Source organism: Hyla sarda, chromosome 6 (genome assembly GCF_029499605.1).
Source record: "Hyla sarda isolate aHylSar1 chromosome 6, aHylSar1.hap1, whole genome shotgun sequence".
Lineage (NCBI taxonomy): Eukaryota > Metazoa > Chordata > Amphibia > Anura > Hylidae > Hyla > Hyla sarda.
In genome coordinates this window covers 127,603,924-127,623,309 of record NC_079194.1, presented here as the reverse complement: position 1 = coordinate 127,623,309, position 19,386 = coordinate 127,603,924, and the positions used below count along the sequence as shown (strand labels likewise).

Here is a 19,386-nt window from a genome sequence, read left to right as displayed (position 1 = left end):
TCCTGACATCAACGCTGCTGTCTGCTAGAAGCGGAATCCAGCAAGGAAGCAGTAGGAGTTAAGTCAGGAAGCTCCGGCCCGGAATGGAAGATACGGAGGCGGAACCAGAGAACGGTACGGGATCAGGTATGAATTTGTTGTCACCTGCACTACCTGCCTGTACTGACAAGATAGTGCAGGTGAAACTGATGGCAGATTTCCTTTAATTGTAAATAAATAAAAAATTCCAGGCAACCTCTTTCAGGTGCAAATAAGTTAAGAATATACAGTATTAAATCATGTTTAAGGGTAGAGTCACACACAACATATACACAGCATATTTCACACTGCGCAGCATATTCTCCCGTGCTACCCGGCAGCAGCCCTGTGGCCAGCACCTGTATCACATGACCAGGAATTAATCACAAAGAATTAATACAGAAAAGTATATAGAAAAAACTGTCCTTTATCATAAAAAAAAAAAAAAACTAACATTTTTGGAAACTGGAAAATGCCTTTGATTATGAACCCTTGAATCTAGCCAACAGCTTCATCAACAGGAATACATTTAACTAGAGTGCCTTACAAGGGGAATGAAAAAAAAATCATGGATGTTAAGGACATACCACACAACAGGTGGGACACTGCGTCTTGTATGACAGAAACTTGCGGATGCAGAGAGAACAGTCTGTAAAAAGAAGGAAAAACATGTTATTGAAGCCAAAAAATCAGTACATTGAGTGTTCACACAACTGACAAAAAACAAGTTCAGACAACCGCACAAGTTAGAAAAACAGTCAATATTTTCATATTTCATTTCATGAGTGCATGCATTGCTGTTCCCACAGGATACGGCCTTGCGCTAATTGCTGAAAGGTAATTCAGCCACATATGAATGCCACTTAACTCCCCATACAAGAGGGGGTTTGTTGCTAAGATTAACAAATACTTGTCACTGTCATCACTTATTCCTAGCCAATGAATGCAATCAGTAACATTTTGTTCTCAATTAAGCACCAAATGCAGCAAACCTCATCAGATTCATTGACATTTCAGAAGAAGACGCTGATCTATAGGATAGACGGAAAAAGGAAGCATGGTTTCCATGTACTGTATATTACTGCTTATAACAGCACTGTAAACAGATATTTTCTTCTACATAGTAGTCACACAATTACGGTATTCCAGCAATGTGAAATCAGCAGCTCACCCTCTTGCTAAGGTCCCATCCATATTACACTTTGGTTGCATGCTGCTGGTATATCAGGCATAAAAAAGGTAATTAAACATATAATATGGTGTGGCTGCAGAAGTTAATAGACTAAACAGTTCACTTGTGACATTTGGTATATTTCTCACACACATTTGGTTAAAGGTTTTTGTGCCCCAGAAACAAAACATCAGTGTTTGTGAAATAGATCAAATGTCACTAGAAGGCTACATTTGATCTAATAAACAAGTTCTCTGGTTATACATATTGATGGCTTTTCCTCAGCATATGTCAGAACTGTAGCCAGATCTAGATAGCCAATGAGAATAGGTAACAGCACCATCAACAAAATACAGTGGTCCCTCAAGTTACAATATTAATTGGTTCTGGGACGACCATTGTATGTTGAAACCATTGTATGTTGAGACCAGAACTCTATGGAAATCTGGTAATTGGTTCTGAAGCCCCAAAATGTCACCCAAAAATAGGAAAAAAAGTGAGGATGAAAGAAAAATAAGTAGATGACTAATATAGATAAAGCAAGATTGTACATATAAAAGTAGGAAAGATCTGCTGGGAACTGTAATCACTGTCTATGTCAGTGTTTCCCAAGAAGGGAGCCTCCAGCTGTTGCAAAACTACAACTCCCAGCATGCCCGGACAGCCAAAGGCTGTCCGGGCATGCTGGGAGTTGTAGTTTTGCAACAGCTGGGGCCACCCTGCTTGGGAAACACTGGTCTATGTAGAGGACAGGAGTCCTGTAAGTAAAAAAAAGTAATGGAGTCGCCGTCACCTGGTGTCCAAAGGAGCAGCTAACCCTGGTACAGGTAAAGAGTACAGAACATGTAATACCACTCTGCACTGTAGGGGGCGCTACCAGACACCAGTCAGTGCATACGCTTCAGTAATACAGGGGTTTTACCAGTGAATTCCCATTTTGATTGGTCGTTTTTCTTCCGGCCATTGACACGTTTCACAGATCTGGACTGTCCTTGGCATTGTATGTTGAGTCTGGTTTCAACTTACGATGGTCCAGAAAAGACCATTGTATGTTGAAACTATTGTATGTTGAGGCCATTGTAAGTTGAGGGATCACTGCACAATTAATGTGTGGCCTACTGCACAGAATACATCCCAAAAAAGAAACCAACACTAAAAATCCTAATGAATAATAAATTACAAACTTATTAATGATATATGTATCAAACAAAACCCAAAAATACCCATAAAAACATAAAGACATCAGACATGATTAAAATAGAATGGTGGGGGAACATGGGAATAGCAGCCTGATCAAAATGTGACCAAAAGAATCCAAAAATTTTGCACCAGCCTTGAACCTAATTCAAGTAGAATATAAAATGTGTGCACATCCTTGAACAATTTTTGAATAAATTATGAAGTTTAGGAGTAAAATGAATTAAATCATATATCAATTCATATATATACTAGGGATCGACCGATTATCGGTATGGCCGATATTATCAGCCGATAATCACGATTTTGGGGATTATCGGTATCGGCAATTACCTTGCCGATAATGCCCCGCCCCGCGACCACCCCCCCGCACTGCGCAGCGGCGTCTATGCAGCGTACTAGGCCGGAGCCTGCCTGGAGTGGAGAAGATGACCCCACGGGAGAAGGACAGCCCGGACCGGTTCACCCTCCACCCGGAATGCCGCCGGACACTACAGGAAGGATGGATGGCCCGGACCACCCTGACAGGTAAGGGGAGAGAAGCGGGTGGTGGCGGCGGCGGTCTCTGGCACCGCAAAAGCCATTGCAGTGCATTGATTTAAAGCGCCCGCTTTAAATCAATGATCTGCAGCGGTGTCGCGGGGGGATAAATAGCCGATAACTTATACCGGAAAATCGGTATAAGTTATCGGCTATCGGCCCTAACCTCCACCGATTATCGGTATCGGCCCTAAAAAAAACGATATCGGTCGATCCCTAATATATACATACCATATTACCATAAAGATGTACAAAAATATAAACAATGTAATAATTCTATATTACTACCCCATAGCCCATCCTGATATCCCATCCTCAGGTGGGACAGATTTGTGATGAAGATATTGTAAGCTGAAGGGGACGTGGCTGTGTGGGACTGGGCGTGATTTGCAAGCCAGACCGATGCACAAAAAGGGTAGATAAAGGGGTGGGGCTTAAACAGTGGGCATGTCTTTGTGAGATGGGGTGTGACTTGCAAGCTGGACTGACACATTCACCAGGAGATGCGGAGATGGTGGAGTAAGGTACTGGAAGTCCCATATACTTGCATGGGACTTGAAACAAAAACTCATCTTTTATATAAGGGTGTAGGTAAGGGTTAATTTAACTATCATATATTTTTATTTGACATATAAGTAATATAAGCAACATTCAAGGACCAGTTCAGTTTTGAAGTGGATTTAAAGTGCCTTCATATTAGAAATACCACATAAATTACCCCATTATAAAAACTGTACCCCTCAAAGTATTCAAAATGACATTCAGAAAATGTGTTAACCCTTTAGGTATTTTACAGGAATAGCAGCAAAGTGAAGGAGAAAATTCAAAATCTTCATTTTTTACACTCGCATGTCCTTGTAGACCCAGTTTTAGAAATTTTACAAGGTGTAAAAGGAGAAAAAGCCCCCCAAAATTTGTAACCCAAGACCTCAGTAAGGAAGTAAGGAAATACCTCATATTTGTGTGTATATAGTGTTCGGCAGGCACAGTAGGAGGACTCAGAAGGGAAGGAGCAACAATGGGCTTTTGGAGAGTGAGTTTTTCTGAAATCATTTTTGAGGAAAATGTCACATTTCGGAAACCCACATGGCGCCAGGACAGCAGAAAAAAAAAACAACACATGGTATACTATTTTGGAAACTACACCCCTCAAGGAACATAACAAAAGAGCCTTTACACCCCACAGGTGTTACACGACTTTTGGGTAAAGTTGGATGTGTAAATACATTTTTTAGTTTTTCACTAAAATGCTGATTTTCCCCCAAATTTCAAATTTTTACAAGGGGTAATAGGAGAAAATGCCCCCCAAAATTTTTAACACCATCTTTTCTGAGTATGGAAATACCCAATGTTTTGGAAAGCAAATTTTGATGAAATGGATTTTGGGGGGAATGTCGCAATTAGGAAGCACCTATGGTGCCAGAACAGCGAAGAAAGAAAAAAAACCTTGGCATACTATTTTGGAAACTACACCCCTCAAGGAACGTAACAAGGCACACAAAAAGCCTTAACACCTCACAGGTGTTTGACGACTTTTTGTTAAATTTGGACTGTGGGGCGTAAATGCTCGCTGTACCTCTTTTTACATTACATGAGGGGTGTAGTTTCCAAAATGGGGTCTAATGTGGAGGGGGGTCCATTGTCCCTTCTGAGCATTGTAGTGCGCCAGCAAAGCACTTTACATCCACATACTGGGTATGTTCTTACTCAGAAGATATGTGGTTCCAAATTTTGGGGGGCTGTTTTCCTATTTCCCCTTGTGAAAGTGAAAAAATTTGGGTAACAGCAGCATTTTAGTGAAAATCTTTTTTTTTTTTCATTTTCCCATCCAACTTTAATGAAAATTCTTCAAACACCTGAGGGGTATTTAGGCTCACTATACCTCTTGTTACGTTCCGTGAGGGGCGTAGTTTCAAAATGGGGTCACATGTGGGTATTTATTTTGCGTTTATCTCAGAACCGCTGTAAATCTGCCACCCCTGTGCAAATCACCAATTTAGGCCTCAAATGTACATGGTGCGCTCTCACTCCTGAGCCTTGTTGTGCGTCCGCAGAGCATTTTACGCCCACATATGGGGTATTTCCATACTCAGGAGAAATTGTATTGCAAATTTGGGTTATTTTTTTTCCTTTTACCGCTTGTGAAAATAAAAAGTATGGGGCAACACCAGCATGTTAGTGTAAAATGTTTTATTTTTTTACACTAACTTTTCCTTTTCATAAGGGGTAAAAGGAGAAAAAGACCCCCAAAATTTGTAGCGCAATTTCTCCCGAGTACGGAAATACCCCATATGTTGCCCTAAAGCTCCTTGAAATACGACACGGCTCCGAAGTGAGAGAGCGCCATGCGCATTTGAGGACTAAATTAGGGATTTGCATAGGGGTGGACATTGGGAATCACTGACGTAGAATACCCCTAACAGGATGCCTCCAGCTGCTGCTAAACTCCCAGCATGCCTGGACAGTCAGTGGCTGTCTGGAAATGCTGGGAGTTGTTGTTTTGCAACAGCTGGAGGCTCCGGTTTGGAAACACTGCCATACGATACTTTTTTCATCTTTATTGGGGGGGGGGGGGCAGTGTACAGGGGTGTATATGTAGTGTTTTACCCTTTACTATGTGTTAGCATAGTGTAGTGTTCATTCACACTGGCGGCGGGTTATGGGGAGTTTCCCGCTAGGAGTTTGTACTGTGGCGAAAAATCTGCCGCAGCGCAAACTTGAAGCAGGAAACTCACTGTAAACCCGCCCGTGTCAATGTATAACCCCTTAAGGACTCAGCCCATTTTGGCCTTAAGGACTCAGACAATTTAATTTTTACGTTTTCATTTTTTCCTCCTCGCCTTCTAAAAATCATAACTCTTTTATATTTTCATCCACAGACTAGTATTAGGGCTTGTTTTTTGCGTGACCAGTTGTCCTTTGTAATGACATCACTCATTATATCATAAAATGTATGGCGCAACCAAAAAACACTATTTTTGTGGGGAAATTAAAACGAAAAACGCAATTTTGCTAATTTTGGAAGGTTTTGTTTTCACGCCGTACAATTTATTGTAAAAATGACGTGTGTTCTTTATTCTTAGGGTCAATATGATAAAAATGATACCCATTATTATATACTTTTATATTATTGTTGCGCTTAAAAAAAATCACAAACTTTTTAACCAAATTAGTATGTTTATAATCCCTTTATTTTGATGACCTCTAACTTTTTTATTTTTCCGTATAAGTGGCGGTATGGGGGCTCATTTTTTGCGCCATGATTTGTACTTTTTTTTGATACCACATTTGCATATAAAAAACTTTTAATACACTTTTTATAATTTTTTTTAAAATAAAATGTATTAAAAAAGTAGGAATTTTGGACTTTTTTTATTTTTTTTCGTTCACACCGTTCACCGTACGGGATCATTAACATTTTATTTTAATAGTTCGGACATTTACGCACGCGGCGATACCAAATATGTCTATAAAAAATGTTTTTTACGCTTTTTGGGGGTAAAATAGGAAAAAACGGACGTTTTACTTTTTTATTGGGGGAGGGGATTTTTCACTTTTACATTTTTTTTTACACTTGAATAGTCCCCATAGGGGACTATTCATAGCAATACCATGATTGCTAATACTGATCTGTTCTATGTATAGGACATAGAACAGATCAGTATTATCGGTCATCTTCTGCTCTGGTCTGCTCGATCACAGACCAGAGCAGGAGACGCCGGGAGCCGCACGGAGGAAGGAGAGGGGACCTCCGTGCGGCGTTATGAATGATCGGATCCCCGCAGCAGCGCTGCGGGCGATCCGATCGTTCATTTAAATCGCGAACTCCCGCAGATGCCGGGATCTGTATTGATCCCGGCACCTGAGGGGTTAATGGCGGATGCCCGCGAGATCGCGGGCGTCGCCCATTGCCGGCGGGTCCCTGGCTGCGATCAGCAGCCGGGATCAGCCGCGCATGACACGGGCATCGGTTATGCTTAGGACGTAAATGTACGTCCTGGTGCGTTAAGTACCACCTCACCAGGACGTACATTTACGTCCTGCGTCCTTAAGGGGATAAAAACAGTTTCAAAAAACTGTACTGACAGACCGTGCATGCTGGGAGTTGTACTTTGCAAAAAAGGACAGATTCTCTTTATTCTGTAGGTCAATGCAATTAAAACAATACCCAATTTATATAGCTTTGCCTTTTTGTTAACATAGTACGATAGTAGAAAACTTTTCTGGCATTAAGTAATTTTTTTCCAAACATTTTTATAATGTTTGAAAAAAAAAAAAAAAAATGCGCCTATACTAAATATATAAATTTTTTCCCCATTTGTGTTTTTTTTTCCCCCCCACAGCCGGACTTTGGCATAGTATAGTACAGTGTGATCTGTGATCCACTGATATAGCCTAGCTAAGCATCAGTGAATCAGTGAGCTGCGGCAGGTAAGGGGACCCTCCTCCGCAATCTTATTTTATCAAACCCCCCCAATCACGTCGCCGGATTATGATAAACTCCACTAAGCTAATGGCAACATTTATTTTAACTTAAGATGCCATGATTGGCCTCAGTGTCAAAAGGGTTAATGATGCGCAGCTGGGGTATTGCCAACACACAATGTAGCCAACACTCTCTGAAGCGAGTATATGCCCTGGTGGGTTAAGTCCCAGTTGGCAAGGGTGTACCTGTATGCCCTATGTCCGTAATGGGTTAAAGAGAATCTAATTCACCCGCACTAAACACAGTATACTGGGGTTATAGTACAGGTGAAGAGCTTTAAAAAAAATAAATAAAAAAAAAGGGGTCACTTACTTTTATTAGTTAAGTATGTCCTGTGTTTTGGACATTTATCTATACATGGCTTTTGGGCTCCTGTGCACAATGAAGGAGGGGAGCAGGCTTGCACAGCTCCCATGCCTTTTCACTATACCACCTTTGGCCTACCTCCTTGCTGAATATGCTACAAACCGCTTCACTTTCATGTACGCGACATGAGAGCTGCCTTACTAAACCTGGAAGTCAGGTGTAGCGAGGAGCAGAGTGCGCTCAACCCACCCCTCACCTTTGCTGTGCAGACAGATGTCCGCTACCATTTCTGAGCCAGCTCTGCACTGGTGTAGAACAGATTCTGTTTTTAAATACCCTTTAGGAGATTGTCCTGACACTTTGTTGGACTATTTTGGGTGCCATGAAGCCTTGTTTACAGCAATTAAGCCTCTGCTTGACGATCCTAGAAAATCATTGTTTTAGGGAGGAATCTTATAAGCAGCAATGTCCTTGCATGTAAAGCACTTTTGATGCAAAGCAATGCTCTGCTCTTAAATTCCAATCAGCATGATAGAGGGATATCAGCTGCCTTTTCCTTGTAAACACTTTCTTTTAAGCTAATGAGAAGATTGTTGAAATTATGATAGCAGATAATTTTGCCTCTAGACATCTCCGCCTCTAGACATCTTATCCCCTATCCAAAGAATAGGGGATAAGATGTCTGATCGCAGGGGTCCCGCAACTCTCCTGCAGCACCCTGTGTCATCTGCTGCATGGAACGAACTTTGCTCCGTGCCTGATGACTGGCGATACCCGTGCCGGCCCCACATCCTCGTGACATCACGGCCCGTCCCCTCAATACAAGTCTATGGGAGTGGGAGTTATGGTCGGGACCCCTGCGATCAGACATCTTATCCAAAGAATAGGGGATAAGATGTCTATGGGTGGAGTACCCCTTTAAGTTAGTCTCCATGGAAAGGAAAGACTTCACATTTTATTGAAATTAATCTGATCAATCCTTATAATCTAGACTTGTCCCTAAAAGTGAAAAGCAAAATTTGTCTTCTAAAATGCCTGCTTCATGTGAGAAGAACACTGATCTGGCAAACTCTCACTATAGGTGCTCCTACTGTATGTAATGCACACATTCTGTTCTGTCTATTTTCAGTGTAGCTTGTGTGCCCCTACTGTTACTATTGTGCCTCTATTGTTATTGTAACAGAATAGGTAAAGCGTAATCACATAATAGCGGTCAATTACCCAAAGGTAGTTCAGTGAGTACAATCTCTCCCCGCCCATCGCAATTCCTCTCCTAAAACTCAATTCTATTGAGCAATTTGTACAAATGTGGAGAGCTTATTTCGTTATCTATTGTGTGATGCCAGTCGAACATGTAAGGCAGAACACATTCACCACTGTCAAACTATGCCCTTCTAAATCATCTCAGCTCTGCTGTAGTATGTGCTTGGATCATCTTTGTAACTTTTTTATTGTATGCCAAAACACAAAAGAGTATTTGATATTATTTAACCAAAAATACTTTTTTCAGAAAACAAAAGCATTACATAGGTAAACAAGGGCAACATTGTTTGAATATGCACTTTTTATTGCATTGTTTTGTACCAAGGGATATCTGACTGGAAGCTGTTTTCCTTCTTGTCTATCAAGCAGGTTGGCAGTATTTGGAACACATTATCCAGACAGGCTTCATTCTGATATCTCCTTTAAATGCCACTATATAATATGAAATGTATCTCTTTTTTCATTCCACTGTACATTAGTCATCTCTTTTTTTTTATGATGTTTTAATGCTAGGTTTTTAAAAAAATATATAAATGTTTCATAAATAATATTCCATACTTTCTTGTGTTTTAGGGAACCCCATCTTTTTTGTAGGTTTGGTTGCCATTGTAACATGTCAAAAGTTTTTTGCAAAAAAAGTGATACTTATGCCCCAATTCCTCTGTGCACTTCATAAATCTATCCCTTGGGTCACAACAGAATTTTTCACTATGTCAAAGGGGTATGCCCATCTCACTAGAAGGTCTCCCTGGCCCACTCCGGCTGGTTTTCAAGCTGAACACAGTTAAAGGAGAACTACGGGATTTAACATTTTATCCCCTATCCTAAGGATAGGGGATACGTTTCAGGTCGCGGGGGGTCCGACCGCTGGGGCCCCCCACGATCTCCCGTACGGGGCCGTGGCTCTCTGCATAGAGAGCGTGTCGACCACCGCACGAGGCGGCGGCTGACACGCGCCCTCCATTTACTGTTATGGGAGAGCCGAAGCGTTGCCTTCGCCAATTACCGGCTCTCCCATAGCAGTGTATGGAGGGGGCGTGTCGGCCGCTGCTTCATGCGGTGGTCAACACACCCTCTCTAACCAGAGAGCCGGGGCCCCGTACGGGAGATCGCAGGGGGCCCCAGCGGTCGGACCCCCCGCAATATGAAACTTACCCCCTATCCTTAGGATAGGGGATACATTTTTCAATCCCGTAGTTCTTCTTTAAGCTGGCTGCTTCAAACATTTTTTTTCCAATGAAATCCCTTTACACAGTAGTTGTGTAAACAACGTAGTGCACTATTATGTCTAGAATTCTGCCTATGTTGCCTTACTTGTGTATCCTTTTACTTTTTATAACGTATGATTTAAAAAAATAGCAACAAAAATTAAACTACTGTAATTAGTGCTGGGTGGTATACCGGTTCATACCGAATACCCGTGTGTTTTTTCTTTACGATATACATTTTTTATATACCGCAATACCGGTCTGTGACACAGTTGAGAAAGGCTGCTTAGCCATAACACGTACTGTCATTGCCTTGTATGCTATGTTTATGCACAAATAAACACCTCGAGGGAGATTTATCAAAACTTGTCCAGAGGAAAAGTTGCTCAGTTGCCCATAGCAACCAGTTTGCATCTTTCATTTTTTAACAAAGCCTTTGCAAAATAAAAGAAGTGATCTGATTGGTTGCTATAGGCAACTGGGCAACTTTTCCTTTGCACAGGTTTTGATAAATCTCCCCTATAGAGGTTAAAGGGGTACTCCGGTGAAAACAGTTTTTTCTTTTAAATCAACTGGTGGCAGAAAGTTAAACATATTTGTAAATTACTTCTATTAAAAAATCTTAATCCTTCCTGTACTTATTAGCTGCTGAATACTACAGTGGAAATTCTTTTCTTTTTGGAATGCTCTCTGATGACATCACGACCACAGTTCTCTCTGCTGACGTTATAATAATAATAAGTCTTTATTTATTGTTGTCCTTCGTGGGATTTGAACCCAAGTCCCCAGCACTGCAAGGCAGCAGTGCTAACCACTGAGCCACCATGCTGCCCTTAGCATGCATCTGCTATGCACGGTTGCTAAAATGGACAGAGATGTCAGCAGAGAGCACTGTGTTTGTGATGTCATCAGTGTTCCAAAAAGCATTCAGCAGCTAATAAGTACTGGAAGGATTAAGATTTTTTTAATAGAAGTACTTTACAAACATGTTTAACTTTCTGCCACCAGTTAATTTAAAAGAAAAAAGGTTTTCACCGGAGTACCCCTTTAAGCAAGAACGTCGAGAGCCGGGACCCTTCTTTGATAACTTGGATCCCACACCGGTCCACGAGAAACGATATCATGCAGTGCCGACCCGGATTTGCTATACTATAATTAATACCGTCCAGCTTACAAAAATGCAAGTACTATGTTTCCATTTGCCTTATGTATAAGAAAATTACTATTATACTGTTTCCTATGTACAAACATATAATACAAACAAACATACAAACAAAAAGTACTATAATACTGCCTCCTGTGTACTAGAATATGACTACTATAATCCTGCCTCTTATGCACAATAAAACTACTATAATACTGCCTCTTATGTACAAGAATATAACTACTATAATACTGCCCTTTATGTACAAGAATTTAACTACTATAAGACTGCCTCTTGTGTACGAGAATATAACTACTATAATACTGCTCCCTATGTACAAGAATATAACTACTATAATACTGCCCCCTATGTACAAGAATATAACTGCTATAATACTGCCCTCTATGTACAAGAATATAACTACTGTAATACTACCCCCATGTACAAGAACATAACTAGCATGATACTGCCCACTATATAAGGCTATGGACCTGCATGCAATATCAGATAGAAATCAATCAATTAGCTACATTTCATGAGATTAGGATATCACAACATTCCCTTGCAGCATCTTTCATTCAGTAATAATAATACCTTTCAGACCAGGGAATATTATTGTTTCATTGAACAAGACAAGCTCCATAACAAATGTATTGATTTCAGAATATAAATTTACTTTCTTTGAATCTAATGGAGATTAGGAAATAGTTCTGTACGGCAATAATGAACACTTGTTTCCTGCCGTAGGGAATGCAAATGTAAAAAAAATATTGTGAAGGTAAGCAATAAAGTCACCTTTACCACAGCTTCAGGAATAAAAGCAATGTGTGCCGCTATATTACCAACTTCATCATCCATGAAACTGCATTTTTATTCGCTGCATAGATTATATACATGGAGAGAGCGCTGAGCCTGATGAAAATAAATATAAACGGTAAACGGATTTGTAAGCATTATTCACAATTAAATCGCTGCTTTCGTCAGCGTTTAGAAGAGATATACGAATCTTTCAGCCATAAATCTGAATTTTATAATGGAGAAATTTACATCTCATTGAGACTTGGATGATGCTCATCGCTGGTTGGTAACTGAATAATACGTAAGGACATTACTCTCTTAGGAAGCCTGATTACTCCATGGGAATATCATAAATCTGCTTTTTCTAAACTTCACCTTTACTCCAATTTCATCGGCCAAAGCCCCAGGCAGCAAAGATTCCAGATAAGACCTCTTGGGGGCCAATACACAGCTTGGCATTTTATAGTGCATTTTATGTTCCGTGGACTGTGATAATAGAAAAACAGCAGCTTAATATCTATTTGAAATACACTAACCAAGGACAAACTACAATATTGCTTAAAGGGGTACTCAGGAGGAAAACTTTTTTTTTTTTTTTAATCAACTGGTGCCAGAAAATTAAACAGATTTGTAAATTACTTCTATTTAAAAATCTTAATCCTTCCAGTACTTATCAGCTGCTGTATAATACAGAGGAAGTTCATTTCTTTTTTAATGTCTTTTCTGTCTGTCCATGGTGCTCTCTGCTGACACCTCTGTCCATGTCAGGAACTGTTCAGAGCAGGAGAGGTTTGCTATGAGGAATTGTTCCTGCTCTGCACAGTTCCTGACAGCAGAGAGCACCGTGGACAGACAGAAAAGAAATTAAAAAAATGTAACTTCCTCTGTATTATACAGCAGCTGATTGGAAGCATTAAGATTTTTTTATAGAAATAATTTACAAATCTGTTTAAACTTTCTGGCACCAGTTGATTTAAAATAAAATAATAATAAGGTTTCCACCGGAGTACCCCTTTAACCCCCTTAAAGGGGTATTCCGGGCAAAAACATCTTATCCCCTATCAAAAGGATAGGGGATAAGATGTCTGACCGCGGGGGGCCCGCCACTGGGACCCCCCGCATCTCCCTGCAGCAGCCAGCATTCTATGCGCAGCTGCGTCTGCAGTTTCGGAAATCGCCGGGCTTCCGAGACGGGGACGTGACGTCACGCCACGCCCCTTCCATTCATGTCTATGGGAGGGGGCGTTGCGGCCGTTATGCCCCCTCCCATAGAAATGAATGGAGGGGGCATGGTGTGACGTCATGTCCCCATCTCGGAAGCCCAGAATACCCCTTTAAGGACCAAGCCCATTTTCACCTTAAAGAGCAGAACATTTTTTGCACATCTGACCACTGTCACTTTAAGCATTAATAACTCTGGGATGCTTTTACTTATGAATTTGATTCCAAGATAGTTTTTTCGTGACATATTCTACTTTAACATAGTGGTAAATCTTTGTCAATACTTGCATCATTTCATGAAAATTTTTCAAATTTAGCATTTTTCGAAATTTGAAGCTCTCTGCTTGTAAGGAAAATACATATTCCATATACAATATGTCTACTTTATGTTTGCATCATAAAGTTGACATATTTTTACTGTAGGAAGACATCAGAGGGCTTCAAAGTTCAGTAGCAATTTTCAAATTTTTCATGAAATTTTCTAAATCGGAATTTTTCAGGGACCAGTTCAGTTTTGAAGTGGATTTGAAAGGCCTTCATATTAGAAATACCACAGAAATGACCCCATTATAGAAACTACACCCCACAAAGTATTCAAAATAACATTCAGAATAAGCAAAGTGAAGGAGAAAATTCAAGTTTTTGAATTTTTACAAGGGGTAATAGGAGAAAAAGACCCCCAAAATTTGTAACCCCATTTCTCTTGAGTAAGGAAATACCTCATATGTGTTTGTGAAGTGTTCGGCCGGCACAGTAGAACCCTCAGAAGGGAAGGAGCGACAATGGGATTTTGGCGAGTGAATTTTGCTGAAACGGTTTTTGGGGGGCAACAATGTAGCATTTAGGAAGCCCCTATGGTGCAATAACAGCAAAAAAAAATAGTAACAAGGGATACAGTGAGCTTTTACACCCCTCAGGTGTTTGACGACTTTTCATTAAAGTGGGATGTGTAAATTAAAATAATTTTCTTTTTCACTAAAGTGCAGTTTTTTTTCCCAAATTTACGATTTTTACAAAAGGGTAATGGGAGAAAATGCCCCCCAAAATTTGTGACCCCATCTCTTATGAGTATGGAAATACCCCATGTTAGGCCGTAAAATGCTCTGCGGGTGAACTACAACGCTCAGAAGAGAAGGAGTCATATTTGGCTTTTGGAAAGCAAATTTTGCTGAAATGTTTTTTGGGGGGTATGTCGCATTTAGGAAGCCCCTATGGTACCAGAGCAGCAAAATAAACCCCATATGGCATACTATTTCGGAAATTACACCCCTCAATGAACATAACAAGGGATACAGTGAGCCTTAAACACCCCACAGGTGTTAGATGACTTTTTGTTAAAGTCGCATGTGTAAATGAAAAAAAAAAAATGTTCTCACTAAAACAGTTTTTTCCCCAAATTTTACATTTTTACAAGGGGTAATAGGAGAAAATGCCCCCCCCCCCCCCAAAATTTGTAACCCCATTTGTTCTGAGTATAGAAATACCCCATATGTGGATGTAAAGTGCTTTGCGGCCATAAAAAAAAAACTATTTGTGTGGGGAAATTAAAAAGAAAACCACAATTTTGCAAATTTTGGAAGGTTTTGTTTTCACGCTGTGCATTTTATGGTAAAAATGACATGTGTTTTTTATTCTCTGGGTCAATACGATTAAAATGATACCCATGATTATGTAACGTTCACACCGTTCACCGTACGGGATCATTTACATTTTATTTTAATAGTACGGATATTTACGCACGTGGCGATACCAAATATGTACATAAAAAAAAAATTTTTAAACTTTTTGGGGGTAAAATAGGGAAAAATGGGACAATTTACGTTTCATTGGGGGAGGGGTTTTCACATTTTTTTTAACTTTATTTTTTTACTTTTATTTTTACACTCTTATAGTCCCCATAGGGAACTATTTATAGCAACCATTTGATTGCTAATCCTGTTCAGTGCTATGTATAGGACATAGCACTGATCAGGGTTATCGGTCATCTTCTGCTCTGGTCTGCGGGAAGGCAGATCAGAGCAGAAGACTCCCAGACGGCAGCGGAGCCAGGTGAGGGGACCTCCGTCTGCCGTGCAGGATGATCAGATCGCCGAGGCAGCGCTGCGAGCGATCCGATCATCCTGTTAAGTGACCGCGATGCTGCAGATGCCGTGATCTGTATTGATCATGGCATCTGAGGGGTTAATGGTGGGATCGCGGATGGCGGGATCACGGGTGTCCGCCATTACCAGCGGGTCCCTGGCTGCGATCCACAGCCGGGACCTGCCGCGCATGATGCCGGCATCGCTCCGATGCCCGCGGTTATGCTCAGGACATAAATGTACGTCCTGGTGCGTTAAGTACCACATCACCAGGACGTACATTTACGTCCTGCGTCGTTAAGGGGTTAAACATGCATGGGATAAGCATAAGGCTATCCTTCATATAAGATAGGGCCAGGGACTATTCATAGTATTCAGATTATTGGGCAGACTAGATGGGCCAAATGGTTCTTATTTGCCGACACATTCTATGCTTCTATGTTTCTATAAATAATTTATTTGGGATGTCAATTTTCAAAGTAAAAAAATTAAACATTTTCAAATTTTTCATCAAATTTTTGAATTTTTCATCAAGAAATGATGCAAGTATGGACGAAAATTTACCACTAACATGAAGTAGAATATGTCACGAAAAAACAATCTCGGAATCAGAATGAAAAAGTAAAAGCATTCCAGAGTTATTAATTCTTAAAGTGACAGTGGTCAGATTTGCAAAAAAGGGCTGCGTCCTTAAAGTGAAAATGAGCTGCGTCCTTAAGGGGTTAAGTACCAGGACACAAGGGCGTACCTGTACTCCCTCTGTCCTTAAAAGGTTAAACACAATATTTATTAAAAATTACATTAAAATACAGTAAATATATTAGTAAAAAAAAGTTGCATTAAATGAAAATAAAAAATATATATTTTTTTTTTAAAGACATGGACCCTTTATCCATTTTTAATATTATCCGGTAAATGTTCATGTCCCTGACTGCACACATAAATTGTTCCCTGCTTAAAAAAAAAATAACACCAGAAAAGAAACTCCAAAACGCAGGGAAAATCAGTGGCAGTTTTTGTGCCATTTTTATTCCTTAAAAAAAAAAAAGGTGAAAAAAAAAACCCCAAGTGGAAACCTAGCCTTACAGAACAAGTCCACAGAAGGCAGTAAGCAGTGTGCTGCGTTCCATAGTCGCTATACAAAGCAGACAGATGGCGTTCACAAAGGTTATATCACATAGCTCCTATCAGTGTGAATAAAATAAATAATTTTAAGGCACATTAGAAACCTGCAGGGATTTGGTGGTAGGAAGCTTATCATGTAAATGAATTATCAGATTACCTCTAGATAGATAAGTGTGTTCTGGAAATCAGTCCCAGGACATCAAATAAACGTCAGAGCTGAATATTATTTGCTGCAGATCACACTGAGGGGTGTGTGGCGTGATCTCACCCCCTCAATAACATTTGTCACATCACTTAGCAGGTCGGTGCAAAAATCCAAATAAACTGCAATGGCATATTTAGCAAACAAAATTATACTTAATATGGAGGAAAAGTAAAAGTTCTGCTGCTTTTCAGTGTATTTTGTTTAAATTCCTTGACATTTCAGTAATCCACTATTTACTGTGTCCTGCTTGAACAGCTGATGAACTGGTTACAGTGTGTTGATGAAAGCAGCCGTCTGCAAGCTAAACACAAGACCTACACACCTTAACCCCTTAAGGACACATGACGTACTGGAACGTCATGTGTCCACTCCCGATCTATAACGCGGGGCCACGGCGTGGCCCCGCGTCATAGCGGTTCGGGCCCGGCCTCTAACAACGGCCGGGACCCGTGGCTAATAGCGCGCGGCATTGATCGCTGTGCCGCGCGCTATTAACCCTTTAGACGCGGCGTTCAAAGTTGAACGCCGCGTCTAAAGTGAAACCGAAAGCATGCCGGCTAGCTCAGTGGGCTGTTCGGGATAGCCGCGGTGAAATCGCGGCATCCCGAACAGCTGACAGGACAGCGGGAGGGCCCCTACCTGCCTCCTCGCTGTCCGATCGCCGAATGACTGCTCAGTGCCTGAGATCCAGGCATGAGCAGTCATGCGGCAGAATCATCGATCACTGGTTTCTTATGAGAAACCAGTGATCAACATAGAAGATCAGTGTGTGCAGTGTTATAGGTCCCTATGGGACCTATAACACTGCAAAAAAAAAGTGAAAAAAAAAAGTGAAAAAAAAAAGTGAATAAAGATCATTTAACTCCTCCCCTATTAAAAGTTTGAATCACCCCCCTTTTCCAATAAAAAAAAAAACACAGTGTAAATAAAAATAAAAATAAACATATGTGGTATCACCGCGTGCGGAAATGTCCGAATTATAAAAATATATCATTAATTAAACCGCTCGGTCAATGGCGTGCGCGCAAAAAAATTCCAAAGTCCAAAATAGTGCATTTTTGGTCACTTTTTATATCATTTAAAAATGATAAATAAGTCCTATCAATGCAAAAATGGTACCGTTAAAAACTTCAGATCATGGCGCAAAAAATGAGCCCTCATACCGCCCCATACACGGAAAAATAAAAAAGTTATAGGGGTCAGAAGATGACAATTTTAAACGTATTAATTTTCCTGCATGTAGTTATGATTTTTTCCAGAAGTCCGACAAAATCAAACCTATATAAGTAGGGGATCATTTTAATCGTATGGACCTACAGAATACATATCAGGTGTCATTTTTACCGAAAAATGTACTACGTAGAAACGGAAGCCCCCAAAAGTTACAAAACAGCGTTTTTTTTTTCAATTTTGTCGCACAATGATTTTTTTTCCCGCTTCACCATAGATTTTTGGGCAAAATGACTGACGTCATTACAAAGTAGAATTGGTGGCGCAAAAAATAAGCCATCATATGGATTTTTAGGTGTAGATTTGAAAGAGTTATGATTTTTTAAAGGCAAGGAGCAAAAAACGAAAATGCAAAAACGGAAAAACCTCCGGTCCTTAAGGGGTTAAGGGTACCTTCACACAGGCGGATCACCTGCAGAATTTCAGTAGCGTATTTCTGCGGAAAATCCACAGCGTATTTTGCTACCATTGACTTCGATGGGTCAGCAGAAAATACGTAATAGAGGCAGATTTCAGTGGGTCTGAAGGAAAATCTGCAAGTCAATGGTAGTAAAATACGCTGCGGAAATTCCACAGGTAATCCGCCCGTGTGAATGTACCCTTAGACTCTAGGCCAGTGTTTTCCAACCAGGGTGCCTCCAACTATTGCATAACTACAACTTCCAGCATGCCCGGACAGCCGAAGGCTGTCCGGGCATGCTGGAAGTTGTAGTTTTGCCACAGCTGGAGGCACCCTAGTTGGAAAACACTGGTCTAGACTCCAGTGGTTGTCCCAGGGTTCAAAGTTACGTCTTATTCAGGGGAAAGGGGATAACAAGCGTATTGGACCATCCACTAAAACCCCGACTAGTCAGGATAAAGGAGGTCAACGGTCCCCTGAATAAATAGAACAGCAGCACAAAAGCTCGACTACTGCTCTGTTTATTCTCAGTAATGCTTCCGAAAAAATAGCCCAACGCTGAAATCAAATGTTTAGAATCCCCATCTTGATATCTCATCACTGCATAAAGGCGGGACACTTGTGTGGCCAGTGATTGGCTAAGCGAGCCCTTCCTTTTTTTTTTTAAGACAGCAATCAGGAAGTGGTAAGCAGCATGGACTGAGCACGGTTGTGACGGCAAGGCATCAGCCAGGTAAGTAATGCTAATACATTTTTTTTTTTATTCATTTTTTATTTATTTACTTTTTTACTATATCCAAGATTGGCTACTTAAAAAAAAAAAAAAAAACAACTTCTATTAATTTACAATTTAAATGGACATAGTGACATATTAAATGTTTTGATTGGTCAGGGTCTTCGTGTTCGAACCATCATCAATTACTAGAACAAGCCTGGTAATACAGTCTCTCCCCTCTGTGTGTCATGTGACCGAGATGGTCTCAAAAATCAAGG

General features: G+C 40.5%; 1 protein-coding gene across 8 annotated transcripts in view; it reads right to left on the bottom strand.

The window, feature by feature from the left end:
- Positions 1–19,386, bottom strand: part of RAD18 (RAD18 E3 ubiquitin protein ligase) — a 577,293-nt gene that overhangs the window by 441,603 nt on the left and 116,304 nt on the right. For all 8 annotated transcript variants that reach the window (XR_008845017.1, XM_056524992.1, XM_056524991.1 and 5 more), the window contains exon 3: positions 606–667. Coding sequence is in view for 7 of the 8 variants with exons in the window: in XM_056524992.1 (XP_056380967.1) it covers positions 606–667 (62 nt within the window). In the remaining variant the exon portion in view is untranslated. The remainder of the gene's footprint in view (positions 1–605; positions 668–19,386) is intronic.